Genomic DNA, 14,363 nt, shown 5'->3' on the forward strand with positions numbered 1-14,363 from the left:
TTTGTTAATTAATTATTTTTATTCTGTTGGTGAGTTTGTCAGTCTCTAGAAATAGTAGAATTATGTTCTTGTCATCATTGTTTCAATAATTTATTTTCTTCTGCCAGGGAGCTGAAGTGGTGAGGATGTACAAGACGTCGTTGAGCAGTTAGGGATTTCGAAAGGTAAAGAAGAATATTTTTGCTTGAAACTGTCAACTTTTTTAATATTTTCTTTTTCTAGAGTTCTATTACATTACAATAATTATATAATTGCATTTGTGGAGCTCCTTTTAGGGTATGGATCTGTATTTCAAGAGGCATGATGGGCAAGCTGTGACATGTGAAGATTTCTTCAATGCCACGAGGGATGCAAATGGTGCTGACATGTCCAATTTCTTGTTGTGGTATGTTTTAAAATGTCTTTATCTCTTTATGTTATGACTTGAATAAATGTGTATCTCGACTTCACGATAAAAATCTGAGAATAAGAACAAATCTGGAAATGGAAATTAAATCCAAATGATATGAGAAATCCCAGAGTTTAATTCCTCTGTACAAATGCTTCCCTAGCCATGCTAGTGTCACTCTTAGTAAAGAACAAAATATAACTGAATGAATTACTACCCTTCCCTCACATTTTATTCCTCTCGCCTTCCTGCCTTCCCTGTTCCCCTTTTAGAACATACGGCTTTGATTATGGGCCTTTCCCTCTCCTCTATGTTTGGGCCTGCTGGACTTGGGCTCACAACACTTTATAAGCACTTGTGATTGGTTCTGAGAAGCTTTATTTTAATGGAAATTGCAGGTATTCCCAGGCTGGGACACCCCATCTGAAAGTTAACTCTGCTTATAATGCTCAAGATCGTACTTTTTCTCTCAAATTTAGGTAAGATCCTATTTGATCATTTTTACGTAATTAGTATTTTGCTATTGATTTTATGAATCTATAACAATATTTTAAGTTAAGGGCGATTTGAGTTCTACCAAAGAGACCACTCAAATCCTCGGACACTATAATTCTTTTTGGGTATAAATTATGTATCTCAAGTTTTCAATTATTTGGGTCAGTTGAAATCCATTCATCTAATTAAATGTTTTGATCCAAACAACCTTAATTTTTACGAGCAAAGTTAGGGGTAGAAATATGCAGGTTGGGGTGATTTTATTGGTTTTTGACCCGACCAGATATTTGCAGACTGATACTACAACAAAAGTTCATTATTTTGAAAACACAGTTATGCAAGTGTCTTGTGTGCTTTGTTCACTATTGATGTAATATGATCTGGGATGCAGTCAAGAGGTCCCCCCGACCCCAGGACAGCCGCTTAAAGAACCCATGTTTATTCCTGTAGCGTTGGGCCTCCTTGACTCTAAAGGCAAGGACATGCCTCTATCCTCCGTGTACCATGATGGTAAATTGGAAAATGTTACCAGCAATGGTCAGCCAGTACACACTATAGTTCTCAGGGTGACAAAGGTTAATTCTGAATTATTTATTTTAGTGTAAATATGTCTTCTCTATTTTCAAAAGGGTTGCAAGGATCGCCACTCAGTTGACCGAGCTATGGATTAAGTGATATTCTAGTTTGGACTATATACTTATCTGATATTTATGTGTGCAATTTATAATATGCTTGTAGATTTCAATTGTTAATGTACTATTTTTTGTGTTCTGTAACTATAAAATAGATGAAAAATTAAATTTGGCTTGAGCTGCTCGACCTCATTGTATCCACGATAAATGATATGCTCTAATATTTGTTTATGTTGCCGAAAGTTTTATTTATCTTATTGTTGTTGATTGTGTGCAGGAAGAAGAAGAGTTCGTGTTCAGCGACATCCTAGAGCATCCAGTGCCATCTATACTTAGGGGTTATAGTGCTCCTGTTCAGATGGATTCCGATCTCACTGATGCTGATTTGTCTTTTCTGCTTGTTAATGATTATGATGAGTTCAATCGGTATGTGATTTTGGACATACAATCCATTTACTTACAAATAATTGGAAGAATCCGAAATGCTGTTTCTGCTCTTTTAGTTGGGAGGCTGGGCAGGTGCTAGCAAGAAAATTGATGCTTAGCCTAGTGTCAGAGTTTCAGCTAAACAAACCATTGGTTCTCAGTCCCCCGTTTTTACATGGAATCCAAAGCGTACTTGGTGGCTCAAGCATGGATAAGGTAAGAAAAAGTTTGGACTCTATGGGGAAAAATGCTACGAAAATTATTTTCCATAATATTTCTGCTAATTGTTCTTTGTCTCGTTTTTTGACTCGGCTAGAATCAACAATATTTAAAAGCTGTCTCATTTTATTGATTTTGTCCATTTTTGCACTTGTTACAACAAAATCTTGGATCCAAATATAACTATTTTTTCTTTTTCAAGAAATAGGTTTGCTGACGTTTTTAGATGTCCTGATTTGTTTAGGAATTCATTGCGAAAGCTATAACTCTGCCTGGTGAAGGGGAAATCATGGACATGATGGAAGTCGCGGACCCTGACGCCGTTCATGCGGTTAGAACTTTCATAAGAAAGCAGATCGCTACTGAATTGAAAGAAGAGTTACTTAATGCGGTATGGGGCTCTCTAGTTTCTCTCAGAATACCTCGTTTTTCCTCCGCACCTCTTCTATGAAGATTAATTACTATTTTTACTTGTTCATGTCTCATAGGTCCCATTTCGCTCTTCAGTGCTACAATTTCATTCTATATCGTTTCACGAAGTGGTGGGATTGTGTTGACTGTAGATGGCTTCTCGAATGGTGTCAACCTTCTCGAGGTGGAAGCGATACGATGAAAACCGGCAAGTTCTTGCAAAGATAAGAACAAGGGTCGATTCTTGTCTACCTTTTTCTTCTTGTATGGGATTAAGGAATCATTTTTCTACCCTTATTTTCCTCGGCAGGCTCAGCTGGAGATGATACTGTCTGCAAATGGGCTCTCCGAGAATGTTTTCGAGATTGCATCAAAGAGTTTGGCTTCTTGAATTTACATATCCTTCTCTTGAAGATCTGTGGATTTATGTTTTCATCATGGGAAGAAAATATTCATATTTATATCCTTACTTTTTTCTTGTCTGAAATTTGAAAAATAAATAATACCCAATTATTATTTTATTCAAATAAATATATTGATGAAAGTGTTTACTACAATTTAATCAATGCATATTTATTGTTTTCTTCTTCGTTCAAGGAAGATATTCATAATACCAATCAAGCAATTGTGTATTGTTTGTAAACATTGAGCTTCATTCTACGTTCAAAGGAAAAATCCTCACCCTTTTTTAAATTTTTTTTTAAAAATAAGTGGATGAATTTGAATTTTCTCAATTTTGTTTGACTTTGAGAAATGTTGTTGTCAATATGATCGATTGGGAGTATTTTAGTCCATTAATTGCACTGAATTTTCAACTTGGTTGAACGACCCCGAACTCCCTTATCTAGAATTTTAGACTTTTTTTGGGGGCTACAACTTTGCCAGCAAAATATATAGAAAATCATTGTTTTTAATATAATTTTTTAATTTAATTTTCTCGCAAATCAATCCTCTCTTCTTTGTTCCTCCAATTAAATTTTGAAGCAAATATGACGGTGACTATTAGATAGGACCTTTGCCGTACCAGAGTGTTGGTCTCACATGCGGAATTTGAGATAATAAAATTCGAAAATAAAGAATAAACTGGACACTGAGATTTACGTGAAAACCCCCTAAAAATTATTAGGGTAAAAACCACGGGCAAGATGACAAAAATTTCACTATAATATTTTGTGGTGTAACTCACTCAATGTGTTTCCAAAGAGAACACACTCTCTTAATACAGGAGAACAAAACACCTCACAAATATTATAGAACTAAGCACTCAAATGCTTATAAGATGAGAGAAAACTCGAAGAAGAGATGATTCAGAATGAAGGGGAGCTCTATTTATAGAGCCCCTTGTCCGTGTGAACACGCGTATAAAAACGCGTTTTCTCCTCTGAAAATTTCCAGCCAACCACATGTTTTTTTTTTTGTCGGTCAATTGTTGACTAATTCTGCCGAGTACCATAGAGATTTCATGGAATAATGTTTCAAAATATAAGCAATTAGAATGAAGCTCAAGAAATCATCGTTAGGGATCGGAATCGATTAGATAGGACCTTTGTCACAGTTATACTACGTTAATTTCAATGATCTATGAACAAGAAATCATCGTTAGGGATCGGAATCGATTCCACCATTTTAGAGATGGAGCTTGCTCTTGTAGAGACTACTGGTGAATGTATGTTTCCTCTTCAAGATACCATGTAATTATTCTCATCTCCTTCACATTTTTATCCGTTAGTCTATATAGGCCTTTTAAATAACACAAAATTGCTCACATTCTCATCTACTAATTCGCGATTCTTATTCATTAGCAACATTTGAAATTGAATGCAATTTTGACAACATACGTATCAAATATCAAAGCAGTTGCTGAAAGAATTTCTTGCTTGGGGAAATCAAAACTGATTCACCCTGATGATAATTTATCAAGTAAAAATCAATACCTGTTAATATATGATAACTGTTACAAAATTTGACATGAAACAAAATAAGAATGTAAGCAACATAATATTGAGACACTTACAACAACACTTTGTGCTTATTATTTTGTCTATATCATGCCCCTTATTCCATTAACTTTAATACAAGAAAAATTAATTTTTCAAGAAATATGAAGAGAAGAAACACCTGTTACTCGGGGATCATTGTTCTCTAGGTAAACATCGTGAGGATCCTCCCTCACTAGCATGGCAAGTATATTAAGCGAACTCCATGTTTTTATCACATTTTGGCTTGAATCCCCCAAGGTGACAGCAAAGACTGCATCAAATCCACCAGCTCCAGGAACGCCAGCCAATAGAACTCCTTCCATGTTAATTGTTGTGTCAAGTAATCGAGTTTGCGATTCTGGTTCTATCTGAAAATGGTTTTTCAATGCAAATAAACGGTGAAATAGATGTAAAAGTAGAGTGATGAATGAAAACATTCACAAAAAAACATGTTTTACTTAAATTCCACAGAACATACAGGGATTCCAGCAGCTGAGCCCATATTGCGCATGTTACTACGGATCCCAAGCATGGCATCCCTAGCTCCAGATAATGCTCTAACAACTTCCATGTGGTTTGGTTGAATCCCCCCCTCAGCCCACTGCAGAAAAAAGTTCGGAAAAGCAGTCTAAATAATTGAAAACCAATTTTAGTCATTTTTGTTGAAATGTCATAAATTGACAAATATCAATGGAAAAATTAGAACACTGTGTGAAACGATTAAATTGATTATAGAAAAAAAAAATTATAGGACTAAACTTAGTATACCATACGCAAAGGACTAAAAATGTCACACCTCACGGTTATCAGACTAAAAATGACATCCTGCCAATTCAATAATAAAGTATAGGTTGAATGATGGCATAAGATTATACCTTTGCTGAAGTAATCAAGCTGCAGTGGTTGATGGCCGTTCTATAAGCATCGTAGTTTTTTTGTGCCAGTTGGCTCAGTGTGTTGAGATGCATTTCAAGTGCAGAATTCTCTTCTGACAATTTCGTCCACGTTACTTGAGAGTTTTTAGGGTCAGATTTTTGCCACTTCTTCACTGCGCCAACCATAGACGGTGTTGATGAACCACCAGTTCCTGGTTCTCCAAGTAACTGCAGGGGTACCATTACTATTTCAAGCAACTTCATGAAGGAAAGCATAAAGTACATAAATCCTATTAGATATAAATTGCCTCAGTTCCTGCTCTTCCAAAATTTATGCAGAATATAAAAAAATGGAACATCGTATCTTTTGACAGGGGTTTATCATTTGGAGAGCAAAAGGAAAAAAACGGGTTGGTGAACTTGGCATTTATAAAAAGCCACAGTCATGGATATTATAAGCTTGTCACACTTCTTCGCAATGAACTTTGAGATCTGATCAGCTTTCCCCTAGTGGTAGGCAAGGAAAACCAGAGTTGATTACAGAAAATAGTTTACATTATTTCATTCCATTATAAGAAGGTAGTTTCAAATAATGCAATTGAAAGGATGAAAAGCGGCATTAAACTTAGAATAATTGAAATCTTTTGAAACAAGTCGATGTACTATGCTTGAAAATGTATCCATAATATTGCATGCACCTGAGATGCCTTTTGGTACTTACAAGAGTCATCAATGGAGGCAAGGAAAATTTAATCCTCTCATGGTCCCAATTAGATTTTAGCACACTATCTATGGCCTCTTTTATAGACAACCCTTTACCAGAACCCTGCAACAAAGATGAAAGTATGATATAATCAGCAAATCCCGCTCTTACGAGAATATTGTAATCCCCCTCCACACGGATTAGTCCAGAAGTATATTGGTCCATGTTTTACAATTTTACATAAACAATCAGCAACTTACTAGCTAGTCAAAAGATTGACCGATTGTCAAATATCATTCCAATCAAATTCCATTCAACAGTGCCTAATGCAAATTCCGTACTAGCGGTCACAGTGCAGAAGGAAATATTTTTTCCAGATATGGGCATATGGCATATTTCAGGGGATATCATCAGTTCCTTGTATTCGTTTTTGTGAAAAATAATTTGATGATCCAAGTGGTATTCTACAGAAAGTCTTCACAAATCTCGTATCTTGGTTCATATTACAGAGGTACGAGTTTGATGGAAATTACATCTAAAATGAATACTGAATAAGAAAAAAATAGATACCTGAAAGTAAAAAGTAAAACATTTGGCGTAACAAAAAATAGCTACCTGAGCCGAAGAAATCACTTCTGGTGAAAACCTGATGTAGCGCTGACTACCATAAACAGCAGAGCTCACATCAAACCCGCTACCAACTTTACCTTGTGCAATACAGTGAGCGGTTTGAGCAATAGCATGCACAACATCAAGTTCCATAGCATGCACAACATCAAGTTCCGTAGCATCTTTATCTCCATGAATATGTTCTTTGACCACAGAAGGAAGGCTGACTACCCCGAGGTAATGAAGCAATGCAGCAACAACTGCAGTTGTCATAGCCGCCGATGATCCCAAACCAGTTTTGGCAACTTCAGGTTTGCAATTTGTTTCAGACAACTCTTCGGCAGTCAAGGTGATTGAAGCAAAAGGTGGGAGGGAAGACAATGTCTCGGGAGTCAATGGAAGTCCACGTGATTCAATCTGCGAACCAGAGAAACCAGTTGAAAAGTTTTTTCAATGATCTATAACTATGAACTTATATGCTAATGATATTGACATTGGAAAGATTGAGATTTGTCCAAAGTTTATAGAGACCACTTCGCAACAAACTTGCTTCACAGCTTTCCAACATACACTACTGATGGCTAAAAGACGATTTTATCAGAAACATTAAAAATTTGAATTGCTTAGCCTGATTATTTGTTTTTTTTGAAAGACCAGTTCAATTTCACATCAGAATTTGAAAATGGTCAAAAGTTAATGCTTGATCAACAAAAAAAACTTTTGTCTTTGCGATCTTTCAGAAATCAGGATGCAATGAAATTAAACATCGCATTTATTAGCCGATAAGTTCTAAACTAGAAATCCACTACAAATAGTTAAAAGGAAAATAACGTTTAGTTGCATTACCTGATTCCTATAAGAGTAGAACTCATTGCAACCAAATATAATTATGTCAAGACCTGCATAACTGATTTAGTTTAGCCTATATACCTTCAAAATCTTAACTTCCTAATAAGAAAGAAAATAATTCGATATTACCTAATAAAAGAAGTTTATGTAATTTATCAATCTTATTTTGGTCAAATCTCACGTGTGCAGCTGCTATTGCATATTGCAGTGCATGCTCTACAAATGGATTCCTTGAATCACTGAAATTAGCCAAGAGAATGAGGTTTTCTTGTTAATCACAAGGTATTTGAATGCAAAATGCACCCATATAATCACATACTACCCTTGCTAATCTCTACATTAAAATGGTATGACATTCACCTTGAATTAACACACTGAAGCACCAAATTCTGAAGCGACAATTTGTACATGGTTTCCCTTGCCATCTGAGGAGAAGTCAGTTTCACATCTGTCCATGACTGAAAAGAAATGCTGAATCTTTAAGAAAATAAACGAACAGCAAGCATATTCTCCTCTCTGACAATTAAAGCTACGTAAAAACTTAAACATCCCAAGTATTGTGGAAAACGAATCCAGATATCTAGATTTACTGAGGTCATTCATTCATAAGCATTTCATGAATTCAAGCATACCCATGCAAGACCGTCAGGTTTAATGTCCTGATATAGTGGCTTTACAATTGCATAAAATCTGGCATTTGTACTCAGTACAATCCCCGCGTTCGGCCTCTCCAAAATAAGGTAACCCCCAGTCATCAAAACCTTTCCCGGAGCAGAAGCAACTCTGTTGATAATCAACCAAGTCATGATCAATACACAATCTACTGTCATCAGTAACATAGACTCTGCAATAAGTTTAAATCAAACTTCTTGAATCAAAACAAACAGCAAAAAGATAGAAGAGTCGACTCACACGACCATTTGTTTGAAATTGCTAATACAGTGATCCGCAAAGATCTTTTCCAGCTGAATAACACAACAAACTACAATGATAATGATTGCCATGATGAGGGAAGATACAAGCTGCTACAAAGAAATACACAGACAAATGAACTAAACCCGGTCCACATAGAGGAACAATCTCCCCTCAAAAAAAAAAAAAAACAAACTTTACGAAAAGCTTGTCTAGAAAATCGAACCCAGATCAAAATGTAGAAATATATATAAAAAAAATGACTGATTATACGATCTTGAGGACATAAATCACGAAAAAGGAATTGAGAGAGTAAAATGTCTTACCTGGAGGAGAATCAGAGGCCGGTGGGATTGCGAGAGAGAGTGCTATTAACAGTGTTTCTTCTTGGTGCGCTGAAGAATTCTGAAATGGGCTTTTCCTTGTTTTCACATATGTTTGCGTACATATTTAATTCATGGAACAATACAAAAAAATTTGTGTAATTGGGAAAACAAGGAATTGTTTGCATTATTATATAAATTCATCTAGTTTAAATTTAAATTTAATTTATTTTTATATTAATTGAAATATAATTTATGTATTATATGTTTTTTATTATTTTTCATTCAAATTGAAACTAAACTCGATTGAAAACATAAACTACATTAAAATTTTTATATTGATTGTATCAATTAATTTAATTTGTGATATGATTTGTGTTACTATAATATATTTAATTTTTATTACAAACTGTATAAATATATTTTTTTAATCATCTATATATATATGTGTGTGTGTATAAGCAGATTTTTTTCAAAAATAATAATTTCTCATCAAAATGTCATTTCTGAAAAATAAGATATATCATGAATATTGATATATATATACAGCAATAAATGATTACTTCAATTATTTTTTGCATTGATTATATCAATTCATTTAATTAAAATTTAATTTTTAATTTGATTTATATTTTATATGTTTTTTTTATTTTTTTACTCAAATTGAAACTAAACTCTATTGAAACGTAAACTATATTAAAATTTTTGCATTGATTATATCAATCAATTTAATTAAAAGCTGTATAAATAAATTTAAAATATAAATGATTGTAATGTTCAGTATCACTCATGAGGTAAATCACTCAAAAATACATTTTGCTATTTTAAGTAATTTTTACCCAAATTACTTACTAAAAAAGAAATACAATATTTAATTTTTCTAAAAATAAAATTGGTTGAGTGTTAAAAGTTATCACTACAACAATGTTTTCTAATGGACATTAAATTATCATTTAATAATCATAAATTTTTTTATACAAATGGATATTATTTCGAAATTACCTTAATTTGAAAGAATTAATGCATTGTAGTTTTCTTCCAAAACCACATGTATATTGTATATCTTTAATTGTCTTCTTAAAAATTCAAATAAGATAGCACAAAAAAATTAAAAGAGATAGATTCAAAAGAGTTTCAAATGGACATTAAATTACTCTCGATACAGAAATGTTTGACACTCAATGCATGCAATTCGATATTTTCATAATTTGAAAGAGTTAATGTATGATATAATTCTGTCAAAAATATCCCATGTATAATTTTTGTCTTTTGGGATGTCTTATTTAATTTTAAATTTTAAATAACGCAATTTTGCATATTATTTTAGAAAACAATTTTATTCTATTTATCTACTCTAAAATTAAATTCTGAAATGACTCCTCTTTTTAGCACCATATATGATTTGAATCCTTCCAAGATGTAATGTTCGTTTAAATTTAGATTTGTTCGTTTTTATGAATTACCTACATATGGAAACAACGAGACATTAAGTTTGAAATATAGTCTTTCATGATCGAGAAGTAAAAAATATTATTATTCTATTTGTACAAAATTATAATTATTACGTATTACTAATGTGATAATTTTCTTCTATATTACAAAGTTCACGGATACACGATAGTATAAAATGTCCTGTAATAGAAATGATTAAATCAATTATGAAGAAAGTATGCATCTTATTAGAAGACACCTTATAAAATTTATTGACATTGTTTTGGAATACACATAGTAAATGTTAATAAATTAAATTTTCTGATTTATACATAATTTACTTATGATCACATGTTTTATTTTTTTTTTGGAATAATAGGTTGTTGTGTATATTATGAAGAGATTTTGTAGATAAAATCACAACTCATTCGGATAAAGATATTGATGAAACAATTATTGTTATTATTCAAATGTGTCAAACACGTGTCATGTCACAAAATTGTTTGTGAAGGTGGATTTAGACGATATTACTGAATTGTTTTAAAAAATATTTCTCATTAATTTTATTGAATGTGATTTAAAAATATTTTATTATCACGTGTTAAAAAATAATAATATACAGCTACTCGAAAATTAAAGAATTAAATATGTATCAAGGTTGGTGGTCGACATCAATACATTAAATACGATAAGCATAATGTCATTGCATTAGACTAACACAATCTAAAATTTTGATATATGATGGTGATTATTAGCCAAAAAATCAATCGACATGTGTTGTATTTAAGACAGTATTTTTAAAATTAGCGAAAAAATAGTTTTTATATTTTATAATTATATTATTATTTTTAATTTATATATCTATTCATTTTTCATTAATTGTTAATAGTATCATCCCGTGCATCGCACGGGTTAAATACTAGTATTCTTTTAAAAAAATACAGTTTTCTTATACCTCTAAGCAATATTTTAAACCCCAACGGAGGTGGCGGATCTGCCAAAAGGGTTAGAGCTTGAATTGCCTTCAAAAAGATATGCATGCATATGATCACCGGTGTCGGTACGAGATGGACCAATATCAGCAAATGTGGCATTTCGGTCTTCATGCTCATCTTCATATGTTTCTGTTAGAATTAAATTTATTATGGAGATGCTAAGAAAAAACCAGTAGATGTTGGATTAAGTACAAAACCAGTAGATGTTGGATTAGTTCAAAACCAGTAGAACCAGTAGATGTTATAAACCAGAAATACTTGTATCACGCTAAAACCTGCTTAAATAATTTCTTAGCTAAAACCAGAACTAGAAGGATACAAAATTCGAAATATACACTAACAGAATCTTGCGTATCTCAAAGTCTCTAAAATATTACCGTTGATCTATTAACGTGATACCAGCATTTATTGCTTCATTAAATGTCATTAAATGCTATACAAGAACATTTAAGACGGTATACCATTTTTGGTATGCGACTGATTACTTTTGATGTATTCTGCAGGGTCCATTTTAAGCAATAAAGCTGAACCGCCAAAAAGAAAAGAACCGTTCAGTTTTTGAACGTTGAATAGAGCCTATATATGGAGATGAAGGATTTCGTGAACAAGGATGGCAGCATTGAACAAAAAATCTGAATTGAAAAACATCATTCGAGCATTGTTAGAACCTTCAGTTATCTAAAGAGCTCAAACACTGAAAAAGCAGCACACGCTTCATTGCATACTCTTGATCATTGAGATCATATTGTGCTAGCTATTTTTCATTATATCTTCTCAAGCTATTCACTTCACTATTTCATTGATAGAAGAATTTGTAACTGGAAAAGAGTCTTTTCCAGAACTTAAGATCATTCAAGAAGTTGAGTTGTAAAGCTAAGAGTTTCAATAGGTGAAGGGTAAGTCATGTTGAAGTGGGTGTGTACAGTTGTTGTGCTGTATTCACCAAAGTCTTTTAGTGATACCTTCTGGAAACAGAAGAAGGGGAGACGTAGAAGATTCATCTTCGAACTTCCAGAAACAAACCTTGTGCTATCTACTGCTTTTCGGCTTTATTATTTTTCACCCACTAACCAACAGATCGTTTTCCGCACATTATCTTGTGATCTGCTGGTCTTTATACTTGAATAAGAATCGTTAAAATCTCTAACAGGATTTTAGCACATCATTCGAAAAAAATTTAATAAGTTAGCCATTTAGTTTATTCAACCCCCCCCCCCCCCCTTTTCTAAACTCAACCCGATCCTCAACAAGTGGTATCAGAGCAGAGTTATTCTTGTTCTGAAAAATATTTAATAGACATGGCTCATTTCAGCAAAGTTCCAATGTTCTCAAAAGAAGATTTCGATGATTGGAAAATCAGAATGCACGCTCATCTTGCGGCTCAAGATGATGACATGTGGTATGTCATCACTGATGGTCCATTAAAGATCTTAAAGCCAAATCCAGCTATTGCTATCACCGAAGGTGCACCTCAGATGCTTGAAAAACCAAGATATGAATGGACAAGTGAGGACAAGAAGAAAGCCAATCTTGACAACGTTGCGAAGGACATTTTATACAAGACACTCGACAAAAATACCTTCAGCAGAATCAAGATGTGTCATACTGCCAAGGAAATCTGGGAAAAATTAATTCAGATCTGTGAAGGAAACGAAGAAACAAAGGAAAACAAAATGTCTGTAGCCATGCAGAAGTTTGAGAATATGAAGATGAGAGCTGGAGAAACTATGAATGAATTTGATGAACGATTCAGCAGCCTCGTCAATGAACTCTCAGCTCTTGGGAAAGACTTTGGCAATAGAGAAATTGCATTAAAGGTAATGAGAGGCCTACCCAGAGAATGAGACGTCAAAACAATGGCAATGAGAGCTTCCAAGGATCTCAACAAGTTAGAACTACATGACTTGTTCTCGGATTTAAAGGCATATGAGTTTGAACTTGAAGTTCGAAGTGGAGAAGAGCCCTTAGCAAATCCACCAACCAAAGCTCTCGCAGCTACTGTTAACTCTACTACTACAGTTGCTCCAAGCTCATCTTCTGCTACTGCTTTAGAGAACACTTCTGAGAGAAGTGCTGAACAGATAAGCAATGACGTAATGTCATTATTTGTTAAGAAGTTTTCCAGATTCATGAGAAAGAATCATAGAACATTTCAAAGTCCCAACCGCAATTTCAAAAAGGAATCATCACCTAGTGATATGGCATGCTATAACTGTGGAAAAGTTGGACACTTCATTGCTGATTGTCCAAAACCAAAGAAGGATGACCAGAGGAAGAAGGATGTCAAACGCAATGATAAAAAGACCAGAAGAGACAGGAAGGCAATGGTTGCAGAAGAAAGTAAGTCCAAATGGGCAGACTCAAGTTCTGAATCTTCTGGTTCTGAAAGCCATTCGAGTGAAAGTGATGAAGATGAGATCAAATGTCTGATGACAAATACTGATTCAACCTCGACATATGGAGAGGTATTTGACTTTGGTTCTGATAAATTTACACGCACTGAGTTAGTCAAAGCATTACACGACATGGTAGAAGAGTATTCTAGACTTTCTCAATCATTCGAGGAAGTTAAGATCGAAAATCAGGACTTAAAAGATCAGAACAGTAAGTTAACTTGCTTGCAAGTAGACAGCTGTAATGATTTACAAGTTGAGATGAGTAAATTAAAAACGGAGAATGAAAGAAGCAAAAGCAGAATACCAGAAGATGCTTTCTGAAAACCAGAAGTTATCACTACTGGTAAATGTTTGGAACAAGTCCTCTATTTCACTGGAAAAGATGCAAGAATTACAAAAACAATCTGGAGAGAGGAGTGGTCTCGGATTTTGTAATAATTAAGGCACTTCTGAAACGAATACTAAGCCAAAACTGGATATGTGCAAAGGGAAGTATATTCACTTTGTGAAATCCAGTGTGGTACAGAAACCAGAAGTACCTACTGCTTCAGTAGAAAGGAATGTAAATCAGATGAACAAAAGGATGCACTATGGTCTGGGTTATGTTGAACCTAAGGAAAAAGTTGACCAGAGTTCTAGAATAAGAAGAGGATTCAACTCAGGAAGACAACCTCCTATGAAGGTTAAAAACTACCAGTACTACAATTATAGACCTGTTCA

At 33.8% G+C, this 14,363-nt stretch overlaps 2 protein-coding genes and 1 long non-coding RNA gene across 4 annotated transcripts; 2 read left to right on the forward strand and 1 right to left on the reverse strand.

Annotated features, from left to right (window-relative positions):
* Positions 1-25: 25 nt before the first annotated feature.
* Positions 26-2,611, forward strand: LOC142519619 (puromycin-sensitive aminopeptidase-like). Its single transcript, XM_075622658.1, has 7 exons — positions 26-164; positions 276-385; positions 787-867; positions 1,275-1,458; positions 1,793-1,941; positions 2,019-2,157; positions 2,405-2,611. Exons 2-7 carry the CDS (start codon positions 279-281, stop codon positions 2,609-2,611), a joined length of 867 nt encoding a protein of 288 aa, XP_075478773.1. The 5' UTR covers positions 26-164; positions 276-278.
* Positions 2,612-2,666: 55 nt separating this feature from the next.
* Positions 2,667-3,156, forward strand: LOC142518989 (uncharacterized). The gene is made up of 2 exons (XR_012813687.1): positions 2,667-2,807; positions 2,882-3,156. It is a non-coding gene; the product is annotated as an uncharacterized LOC142518989 (long non-coding RNA).
* Positions 3,157-4,455: 1,299 nt separating this feature from the next.
* LOC142519180 (phosphomevalonate kinase, peroxisomal-like) lies at positions 4,456-8,980 on the reverse strand. 2 transcript variants are annotated; one of them, XM_075622116.1, is made up of 11 exons: positions 8,825-8,948; positions 8,499-8,568; positions 8,219-8,369; positions 7,947-8,044; positions 7,716-7,825; positions 7,584-7,636; positions 6,744-7,154; positions 6,147-6,251; positions 5,426-5,653; positions 5,029-5,151; positions 4,456-4,918 (listed from the first exon to the last, which is right to left on the reverse strand). In XM_075622116.1, the coding sequence occupies exons 2-11, from the start codon at positions 8,504-8,506 to the stop codon at positions 4,664-4,666; spliced, it is 1,542 nt and encodes a 513-aa protein (XP_075478231.1). In that variant the 5' UTR covers positions 8,507-8,568; positions 8,825-8,948; the 3' UTR covers positions 4,456-4,663. The 2 variants fall into 2 exon arrangements, with proteins under 2 accessions (XP_075478231.1, XP_075478230.1); XM_075622115.1 differs by having other exon boundaries at positions 4,462-4,918; positions 8,499-8,551; positions 8,825-8,980.
* Between the last annotated feature and the right edge of the window lie 5,383 nt (positions 8,981-14,363).

The sequence above is a fragment of the Primulina tabacum genome, chromosome 11 (assembly GCF_025594145.1).
Source record: "Primulina tabacum isolate GXHZ01 chromosome 11, ASM2559414v2, whole genome shotgun sequence".
Taxonomy (NCBI): domain Eukaryota; kingdom Viridiplantae; phylum Streptophyta; class Magnoliopsida; order Lamiales; family Gesneriaceae; genus Primulina; species Primulina tabacum.